The sequence below is a fragment of the Tyto alba genome, unplaced genomic scaffold (assembly GCF_018691265.1).
Source record: "Tyto alba isolate M040663 unplaced genomic scaffold, T.alba_DEE_v4.0 Super-Scaffold_42, whole genome shotgun sequence".
Lineage (NCBI taxonomy): Eukaryota > Metazoa > Chordata > Aves > Strigiformes > Tytonidae > Tyto > Tyto alba.
Genome location: NW_024881318.1, coordinates 28,658,756 through 28,669,567, shown reverse-complemented (window position 1 = coordinate 28,669,567; position 10,812 = coordinate 28,658,756). Strand labels below are relative to the sequence as shown.

Here is a 10,812-nt window from a genome sequence, read left to right as displayed (position 1 = left end):
GGCGGGGAATAATGGAGGTGAGGGCCGGGCGGGCTCGCCACTTCCGGTCTGCGCTTCCATATCCGGGTGAGGGCTCAGGGGCTGCTGAGGGTGCTGTTGATTGGTTTTAGCTGCAGTTGGTGTGGGGAATCGCTCGGTGACTAGCTGCGCCGCTCCGCGGGCCCGGCCCGGCCCGGCCCGGCCCAGCCCAGCCCCTCCCGTCCCGGCCTGGCCCGGCCCGGCCCGCCTGACTCCGCCCGGGCCCGCTGTGAGTCTGCCGGCGCGGTGCGGGGTGCCCCTTGCCGCTGTGGGGAGCGGGTCCCGGGGGGCTGGGGTGGGTGGGGAACGGGGTCCGAATGGAGACCCTGGCAATTTCTGCCAGGGTAATCTTTGCTGACAGTCGCGGCAAGTGCCGTTATAGCCGCTGTGAGACAGCAGTGTTACTATACTAGTTTGTTTCGGTTTTGGGAAACTGACTTCTTAGTTGTTCCTCCTCTTGCTATTTTTAACTTCTCTTTATGGTGTTTACAAAGACTGGAATGAACGCATTACTTTTCCAGTTCAATCTTGAATTCTGATGCACGGTTCTGTTACTGATGAATTATATCCGTAAGCTGCTTTTGTGTACTCTCTGATGCTAGGAGTGCCTCAGCTTCTTGGAGATGAACGAGGTGCGTTAACAGTTGTTGCGTTGCCTGTACTAGAAACGGAGAAGTTTAGACTGCACGTGAATGCTATTCAGATTAAATGTAAATGTCAGGTGACTTTTTTGTAATGGAATTCGGTTTTGTTTCTTAAGCAAAACTGAAAGTAAACATCCCAAAAATAACTTTAATTCTTTCATTAATACATATTTCCTGTCCTCTATCCCTGCCTCTTTCCCCAACCCCTCCCTCTGCAACCCCCGGCCAAAAAAAAAGCAAAAACTGAGAGCATTAATCTTGAAAGCTTTTACCTGGAGCTGGTATGGCAATGTCCATGTAGGTAGGTACCAGCTTTTCACTAGTGTGGGTTGTCATCACAGGAGGTAAGGAACAAAGTCAAACCTGAGCAAATATACTCCTTGGAACTTGCTTGCTTATGTTCCATGCTAATGCTGCCTGTGGTGACAGTCTGAGCTGTCTGAGGAGGTTAAAACATGCTGACAGTCCATAGTACGTGAAAGAACACTTCTAGGCTGTAGTACCAGTGACACCTTACAGTAAAGTTAGGAGTAACTGATTTTATTTCCAAGTATGATGTAATGCCTGTTAATGTAACTGCTCATACGATCTTTTATGTAGGTTTTTCAGGATTGGTTTGGTTTGGGTTTTTTTTTTTTTTTTTTTTTTCAGTTTGGTAACTGAGAGAAGCTGAAAGTGGTACTTTAATTTTATTCTAAAATTAGACTACTGTGTGGTGATAGGACTTCCATGCTGGGCCACTGACTTATTGCCAGTTTTTCCAATTGTATTACTGTAGCATTGGTTGGATAAAAAGGTTTTTGTGTAGTAATTAGGGAAATACTGCCATTGTGCATGTGACTTCTAAATGTTCCAGTTAAAAGTTGTTTTAAAAAACTTCTTCCTCTTGTATTTGAATCGTCTTATTGCGCTAACTGGATAAATATTCATATGCAGAGTATTAAGATCAATCATGTACAACTGTGCTTGTCAGTGACACATGTTTGTTTGCAGGGTTCTTAAGACTGAAGTAAAAAATAATTGAAGTAACTTGAAACTAATGTCAGGTTTTCACTGTAGCTAAGAGATATGCATAGTACTGATAGCTGGTTTTAAAAATCTGATACAGTTTTTCCAATAGAAAGCATGAACTTTTATTGTTTTCAACATATAAATTGCCCTTAGGGAAAATACTGGTGATTTGAAAAATGGATGCAATACACAGTTTAACCTGTTGTAGAGGCAAAGATTTTATTTTTCATCCAGTCTTTCTGCATGCATATAATGATACAAGATCAAATAGCAGTCAGCTGTACCAGAATCAATTTTAAAATTAAAAGATAGTAAACCTACATTTTTCTATTACAGAATCCATTCAGTAACTGCAAACATTAAAACCTACTATGTATATGGTATTCTTAAAGTATGACTATATTACTTTCCAATTGCTGTCACCATTTGACTGCTTCTTTGCATATCATGTCATAAAAGAAAAATTAATTACAGTTTATGATCAGCTGCATCTTCATGTTCCTTTGGTGTAGTCTCGTGTTTTGAACCAGGCTGGTGGCTGAACACATGATGCAGCTGCTCGCTCACCCTTCCATAACTGGTGGATGGGGGAGAGAATTGGAGGGTAAAGAGAGACTCCTAGGTTGAGATAAAAAGTTTAATAATTGAAGTAAAATAAAACAGTAATAGGAAGTACAAACACATAATGCACAATGCAATTGCTCACCACCCAGCCCATTCCCAGCTAGATCCCCCTAAAAAATCTTGCAACCACAATCCCAGAAGTGAGAGAGAGCACCCCCTTTCCTGGCTGACCCTCCTCTATATACTGAGTGTGACGCTAGATGATATGGGATACTTCATTGTCTAGTTTGGGTTGGGCACTGTGGCTTTGCTCCCTCCACGCTTCTTGTACATGTGCACACAGACAGGACGCGGGGAGTTGCAAAGTCCATGATATCTTGGAAACAGCTGAAAACATGAGTGTATTATCATCATTCTTCTCTTACCAAATCCTATACTGAATCCAAAGCACAACACTGTTCTAGCTACTAAAAAGAAAAATAAACTCTATCCCAACTAAAACCAGGACATGTAGTCAAGTGTTTCTTTCCATATATTTTGAGCCTCATTGTGGAATGCTTGAGATAAGAAACATATTCCACTGTAATATATTCCTTGAGGTGAAAACTCTTATGTCTTGTGTCTTGTGATTTTTTTCTAAAACTTAAAGTGGAGGGGAGCAAATAAAAATTCACTCTTAAACATCAATAAAGTAAATAGTAATTGTGAGACTTAAGAGTATGTAGCATTTTTTAGTGTCTTGTCCTGAAATGACATAAAACTAGCCCACAATCACAGTTCTTTTAAGCGATTTCTGGAAATATATTCTAGATAATTTGAATTTTTAAACCAAGAATTCAAAAGGTAGCTAGTATTTCTTGTTGTCTAATTTAGATTTCTCTTTTTTAATGTAGGGAAAAGGATACATGTTAACTTCAGATAAAGGAGCATGTTCCCAAATCCCTCCAATGTGGGTTGTCCACCCTTCCCTCCAAAAAATCATCGACAGAGTAATTTTGTAAATAAGCCTCCTCTAAATAGACTACCTACTCATAGCCCTCACCAGCGAGTTTTTGATGCTCAGTTTCATTTTCAGAATACACGGTAAGTTCAGTAAGATTTTGTACTGGGGGTTGGGTTGAAAAAGAGAGTTAATGAACTTTTGAAAGAAGTATTTCTGCTTATGGAAGATATTTTTCACGGTTTTTAACATTAAACTGCATTAAACTTTAAAAAACAGGAAGGTGTCATGTGTAAAACAGAGCTGTATCATGTCTGTTCATGACCTGATGGTCTCTTGCATTGTGTATAATGCATGAGATGCCATTGCACTGATAGAGTTAATAATCCACAGTTCACTTTTAAAAATCTTCAGTTGTAGTTGTTTATCGGGGAAAACAGCAAGGAGATGAGAAGGGGAAGAATTATTTATTTGGGCTAGATTTGAAGACACAGTAGTGTTTTTTAGGCTCTTAAATTTAACGGTACCTTAAGTTAATTTCCTTGCTAATCTATTCTTACATGTGTGGTGTGAAGTATGATAATCTTCTATTTTGTTAATGAAAAATATATATTGAAAATCTCTTCATTTTGAAAAGACCGGTGTATTGCTTCTAAGAAAAAAATGACAGTACTTGATGAGTTTAATATTCACTTAAGAAAAACTACCAACCCCTAGAAACCATCTTAGTTATCATATGAATAAAAGTTATGGACTATAATCTTTCCAGGGCTTATTTGTGTGGGAATCGTGCAACTATTCCAGCTGTTACACTGCATCCAGTGACTTACGGAAATGTCAGTTCAGCACATACAGCTAATGTCCCCATGCCATTCCAAGGAAGAAAGTAAGTTCTGTGTGTGTGATTAATTCTGGTTTTAATGTACCCATGGTGAAGCTTGTCTAATATAAATTTTTTTGCAATTTGAATTTTGTTAGGATTTGCAATACCAAATGTTTTTTGATGAAACAGGCCATGCCATGGCTTTTTAACATGTACATGTAGATTTTGAGAATTTTAGTACTCAGAAGTGACTTAGTGTGCGTAGTTTTTCTCTTCTAACAGCTGTAGCCTTACAGAACTGTGATTTATGTATTTTATTTTAATACTATAATAGATTGTAGTCTGTGTGTTTGACTGTAAGAGGCTTTGTGTCAATAAATTCAGTGTTCTTTTCCTGTTAATTTGTTAAGTTAGGAGTAAGACTGCACCCTCGATGTTTTGTGGGAACTGTGATGTTTTTCTCATGAAACACTAGATGTTTCTTCTGATTTTCTTATGTGATGCTATATTTTTCAAATACAGAGTGCTAAATTCAAACATATGTAAGGTGTTGGGGTTTTTTAAGAGGAATTTTATGGAAACATTTTTTCTACTTTTCAAGAAACAAAATTTACTTGAATTTATCTAATTTCATGTGTAACTTTAGTTGCACCAGAATGAGGAATTTCAGATGAATGTATGATTTTATTTTAACATTTGAGAAAGAAAAACTACTTATTGTCAGCTCAGAAAATAGTACTTGATGTGTTTTTAATAATTCTGTGAATCTGCTGATAGGGAGGAAGCTTTATGTTTTCCAAATTATTTCCTGTATGCTATTTCTCTTCCACATTTAACAGATGAGGAAATAATTACAAATGGTATTAAGTTATAGTTGAGTATATAACTATCAGATGAACTGAAGAAGTTCCTGGTTTCATGCTGCATGCATGTTTTCAGTTTGACCAGTCTGGTTAATGGAAAACTATCCTGCGTTAGGAGATTTGCAGTCAACTAGTTAATCCTTAGATTTTGAGTCTACTCTTCTTAAGGTATTTTTGCTGAACATGAGTTGGTGCATGTTATTGCCAGGCAAAATAGGCTGAAACAACATTATGTTTTGATTTAACATTACATTATGAGTTCCTTTAAGATTGGGGTTAGGTAGTGTTATCGGAACTTCTCTCATACTTGAAAACTGAAATGGAGACTTGAGGTCTCTTCAGTTACATTTTTATTATTAATAATGCTATCTGTCCAGGTCCCCAAAATACTTTGATGCCAACTTTTCTGACTACAAGAAATTACTGTAGTTTTACTAATAGTTAATTCATTGATACATATGAACATTTGATTTCATGATTTTTAATTAAAATATGTGTGAGTACCTCCATGCTGGTTAACTTTATGAAATAATTGATGTATAAACAAAACATTAATGTTCTCTTTTATTCTTTACTGTGGATGGATCACAGTATTCAACCACTGGTCAGATTTCAGTACAATTTTTTCTCAATGAAGAGTTCAGATACCATAAGGCTGCCTGTGAAATCACTATATCTCTTCAAATATATTTGAATTCCTCTGACAAATGACTTAGAAGATACAGACTACTGTTTGAAAATGAGACATTAGCTTTATGACCTGTGTAACTTTATACAGTCACTAGTTCATTTTGTCAAATGAACAGTGGTTTTTTTCTGCCCAGATTACACAGTTTACTGTCTGTACAATCTAAGACAGAGAAATGCTACATTTTGAATGGCTATTGTAATAATCTTTTTTCCTCCCATCCCCACCAATGAATTTATTTATCACTGGGTGTTCAGAACTCACAAAACTTCTCACTACACTTCCATTGATGTAAAAGAAAAGTACCCTTACATAGTCTGCATGTATCTTTTTTTTTTTTATTAGGAAAATTAACCAGTATGTTGTCTCCAAACTAGTATGACCATCTTTCCAAGCTGTCCTGCTTAACTGAACTTTAGGTTTCAGTTGATTAATATAGACACACTTGCAAAGCAGTTGCATCAATTCACTTCAAGGGTAGCTGTACTTTTGCAGTCGCGTGTTCTCTTTTCCTGTTCCAGGTTTATTTCAGCTAATATCTGGGATAGGCTACCTTTTGTTCTGTAGAATACTTGCTTTCAGTGAAATTGTCACATAATTAAGCATTTGTACTTTGTAGCAACTGTCTTTTAATCACAGGTTGGAGCTTGCAAGCTAGAGGAATTACTGTTTCTCTTCTCTCTCCACCAGGAGACTAAGTGAAGAAAGTGTTTCACCTGGTTTCAAACGGAGACGTCTTCATTCAGACACTTCTGAAGCAACTGTAGTTAACCAAGCAGTGCCTTTACCAGAAAGACATAGATACTCCTTCCCAGAATCAATTCAGTTTCCAGTGTCCCATGCACATTACAGTCCAGGAAGTGTTCCTCTGTTGCAAGATACTGTGTTTTCAGACCCTGTAGAAACCACACTCCCTGTGGCCAAAGATAAGGTAATATCTTTTTATGCCTGTGGTTTACATGTGCCTTCTGAGTAGGCAGGGTCCAATCCTGCTGTGGGAGACTACAAAAATTTCTGCAAGGTTCTTTGACAGTATTGTGGGGTCTCTATTGTTGAACTGTCGTTAGAAGGAATATCAATAAATGTAGCTGCCACTACGGTCCTATATAGCCTCCTTGTGTGTATTTGGCTTTGGAGCATTTTTGTGGAGTAGGGGTGGTGTTTGCTTATGTTGTTTGGTTTCCATATTAATGTCAGGAAACCTACATGTTTGCTCCAGCAAGTAGAAGTTGGAGGAATGGTCCATTGTCAGTTAATACCTCTTCCACCAGAGATCTTCTACTTCTTTGATAGTCTGGGATAAAAAAAAAGAAAGCGAACTTAAATCAGTTTTAATATTTATTTTTCTCCCTATTGCTGGTAGGCAAACTGTTGATATTAATGTCAGCAGAAGACATCTCTGGTGTTTCACTGCTTTTCCCCTGAAAGACTGTGGGGCACTGGGACTCTGGTGTTTCAATGCTCTTCCCCTGAAATACTAATGAGGCAAAAATTATTTTCTGTCGATAGACATACCAGATTGAACAAATTTAAATTTAAAAACTTTGCAGCAATTTCTTCAGGGGGGAGTTCACTATGAATTCAAATGCAGTAAAACTCTAGACTGTAGAATAGGTTGTGTGAAATTATGCTAGATTTTTCGTTTAAATGCAGTCTTCTGTGTTTCATATAATTGCATCTCTGACAGTAAGGAATGCTGATTTCTCTGTACCTACTTTTTGAATGTGTGTGTCAAGTTAAGTCAGCAGGTTTTGGAGGTGTTTCAAGCATGTCAGCAACAGACCTGTGACTTGAACAGAAAGGAGCTCTGTAGGATAGAACTCCAGAGAGAACTTCAGCAAATTTTTCCACGTATGTTTTGAATTTGATTACTTAATATCAATTTAAATGTTTTTCGGATTCGCGGTTTTTCTTTCCTTCTAAAGTATGATGTGTCACATCAGTTTTTATTCTGTGATTCTTCTGTTACAGGGAGCAGTCTCGTTTTGGTTGGGTCTTCACTGAATGGGTTTGCCACTCGTAGCAGTGATGGTGACTTGTGCCTCTTGGTTAAAAAAGAACCAGTAAGTAATTTAAAAAATACATAGTTAAAACAAAGTCTGTTTTTAAAATGTATGTGCTTTTATAAGGCTGGATTCTAAAATTAGAAATGAATGGTCAAATCCTTTTAATTTAACAATGTATTTTTGCACTCATAATAATTATGAACTATTGACGCAATAATATTAGAAATATCAATGTGACCTTATAAACCCTTTAACCCAACAAAACATTCAAAAAATAAGCATTACCTTCACTCTCTAAGTGAAAAAAGCACAGCAAAACAGAGAAATAAATTGCCTAAGAGAATGAAGAAAATTTAGATAACTAACTCATTTTAGATGCAGGAACAACTTTTAATAAGTACAGTTTATTTATTTCATTATTTAGGTTCATAGCCACCAATTTTAGTGATCAGGCATAAGAAGGAATTTCATATGCAAAATATCTTAAGTATTTTTGGTGAGAAAAAATGTTTATGAGTAGAGTTTAGGTTGAGAGAAAAGATGGAACAAAAAAATCTAAATAGACCATAATTTTGGAAGAATTGAAGTGTCATTGAAAAGGAAGGAAAGGACACCTTTGTATAATTGGGTCTAGGTTTTCATCAAGTTCTATGATTTGTGAATGTCTGATAGTTACTTTGCATATTGAATATGTACTGTTCTTTCTGGCTTTTGCTGCACTAAATATGTATGTAGGCTGTGGAATGTGTTAGCATACATGTTTATGTCTTATTCTGAGAATTAATTTTATTTGAAAAGTGTCCTTGGAACATCTAAATGAGAGATACCAACTTTTTTCTTTTAATTTTATTATCATATTTCAGGTAAATCAGAAGACTGAAGCAAGGCGTATACTCATCTTAGTCCAAAGACTCTTCAGTACTAAACTTTGTACGTTTCTGGCTACAGTGAGGTGATAAGATTATTGGCAATTCTCGAAGAAGTATTGATGCACAGTTGTAACTAACTTATGTAACTGCATCTTATCTAGCTTCTAATCATGGTATTGTTTGGAGAAAAGCTATAAATATTTTGTAATGTTACTTATCTTGGTGCTGATGGATAGTAAGTAGAAAAACATAACAGTTACATTGCAAACTAGGGTACTTCAGGAAGTGATAGAATCTAAAATGACTTTTGAATTGTGGACCACAGTTTGAGGGGTGGAGGGAAAGTAGATTTCTGTTTGGGAAACCTCTGTTAGTTAACACTTACTACTCTTTTATGTTTCAGTGCCTTCCTGGGTAGTGCTCTAAGAATTTCTAAAATAAGATGTCACTCAGACTGTATAGAATTGATTTGGGGAGGGGCAGGGGGCTTGGTACCAGTGAAATGATTAACTTAGGTTCCTAGTGAGGAAAATACTAAATGTTGACAGTACCAGCACGTATAGAAGAAACAGGTCAATTCATGGTTCTTAGAAGTTGTTTAGACTCCCTTTAGGTGAAGAATTCACATGGGCAGTTCTTGACTTAAACATGAAAGCATCCTACTTCAAAGAGGCTTTTGTACCATCCTTTGAATTATAAAAGACCTTGTAATTTACTGATACCAATGACTGTCCCCCTGCTTCTCAGACTTGTGATATAATCTTTGATGCCATTCGTTATATTGCTGCTCTGAACAATCCTGCAATGGTAAGAGGAACAAACCATAAATTTAAATGCATACTTTAAAATTTCTTCATTGGCACGTGTGCATACCCAGATTTCAATGGCTCACTTGAACAGAGACTTGATAGATCCACCACAGAATAGGCATCTGATGTTTAATGGCTTGTTACTATTGTATACTGATGCTTGCATAAGGAGTCCAGAACTTAGTCTGGCTTTTCCTAGGAGACAAGTAATTCCAGTACTTTCTGAGAAGCACAGTGGTAAAACAGTTGTGTTTTCAGGGATCAGAAAGGGACCATCTGTATAAACTCTCACACTCTTCTTTTTTTCAAGTGGTTGTGTTCTGTGACAGAACTTTAGGTAAAGCCAGGTTTGTTTGCCAGGGAATATGAGTATCAGAAAGACATGACAGTCATGTGAGAGCAATTCCTGAAGGGTTTTTTTTGTGCCATTGCTCATTTTTGATACTTTCCTAATTCTCTGTTACTTGCAAGTCTTTTTGGTCAGCTTCATTTAATCAAAATGTTCTTTGAAAGGTGAGGCAGGACAAAACACTGCTTATATTACTGCCTCAGTCAGACCCTTAGTTGTGGCTTGTAGACCTCTTAGATCATCTCTTCATAATCTTAACATCACTATGGGCACATATTTCTAAACCTAGCCATTTTTCCTTGTGTCTATGTATGGATATTCTGTGGATAGAACTAATAGACAGAAGTTGTTTGAAAATGTTCACCTGATTCAAAATGAAAAGGTTTTGCCATGTGAGTCTTTCCATTTAGATTTAGTTCATTTATAAACGGTAGCTCAACTATGCTAAGGTTCAGTATTTCTGAAGCAAGGGGGTTGCCCAATTATTTTGATTAAAGCTTATTTAGGCAAATATAATTGCAGTCATCCATAATTGTAGAATAACTTGTGGGTTGGTTTTGTTTGGGGGGTGGGGAGGGAGTTCCCCCAGGCTAGACTTCAGAAGTTGATAGATTGATATTCTTTTTCTTCACCGCTGGAGAAACAATCTTAGCAGTATGTGTCTCAGTGGTGGTCTGTTAGTACTTCTGTGGGTTTGTGGAGTCATGTTTACCTGCTTAGAAATGGCTATTCAATGTCAGCTCCAGGTTGGCTGCTAAATTCTTTTTTAATGAGCTGAGTTTAAGTGATTTCCTACCTTCTGCTGTCTTCAGAAGTCAGCTACTGCTTAATCATCAAGGATGGGAACTACAAGTACATACATTTTAAAAAAAGCCTTCAGAAATTGTAATTCTTTTGAAATGTTACTTAAACTCAAACCAGAATTCTAGATTTTCAACTTGAAAGGGTTAGCAGTGCATGTATACTGCTGCTGTGTACAAGCAAAAGATTTGTCTGCACCAAGCTCCTTTAAGAATTGCAATTTCATTCCAACAGTATTCTGCATTTTATTGCATATGCTTTTTAACAACCTAAAAAGTATTAAACTTAAAAATAAGTCTTGTGCTGCATCGAGTTAATATGTATGATCCTATCCTGTAATCTTAAAGTAATCCCTCTTTGACAATAGTAAAGTATTTCCTTTTTTTCTTCTATAGAAGAAGGACTGCAGCATGTTCTTAACAGGTCT

At 36.9% G+C, this 10,812-nt stretch overlaps 1 protein-coding gene across 4 annotated transcripts in view; it reads left to right on the top strand.

The window, feature by feature from the left end:
* Positions 1-22: 22 nt before the first annotated feature.
* The window catches only part of TENT2 (terminal nucleotidyltransferase 2), a 47,298-nt gene continuing 36,508 nt past the window's right edge, over positions 23-10,812 (top strand). For 2 of the 4 annotated variants that reach the window (XM_042804789.1, XM_033009156.2), the window contains exons 1-7: positions 73-247; positions 3,131-3,320; positions 3,947-4,063; positions 6,242-6,482; positions 7,288-7,402; positions 7,523-7,614; positions 8,421-8,487. In XM_042804789.1, the coding sequence (XP_042660723.1) occupies positions 3,166-3,320; positions 3,947-4,063; positions 6,242-6,482; positions 7,288-7,402; positions 7,523-7,614; positions 8,421-8,487 (787 nt within the window). In that variant the 5' untranslated portion in view covers positions 73-247; positions 3,131-3,165. The other 2 variants (XM_033009155.2, XM_033009154.2) reach the window with 2 other exon arrangements.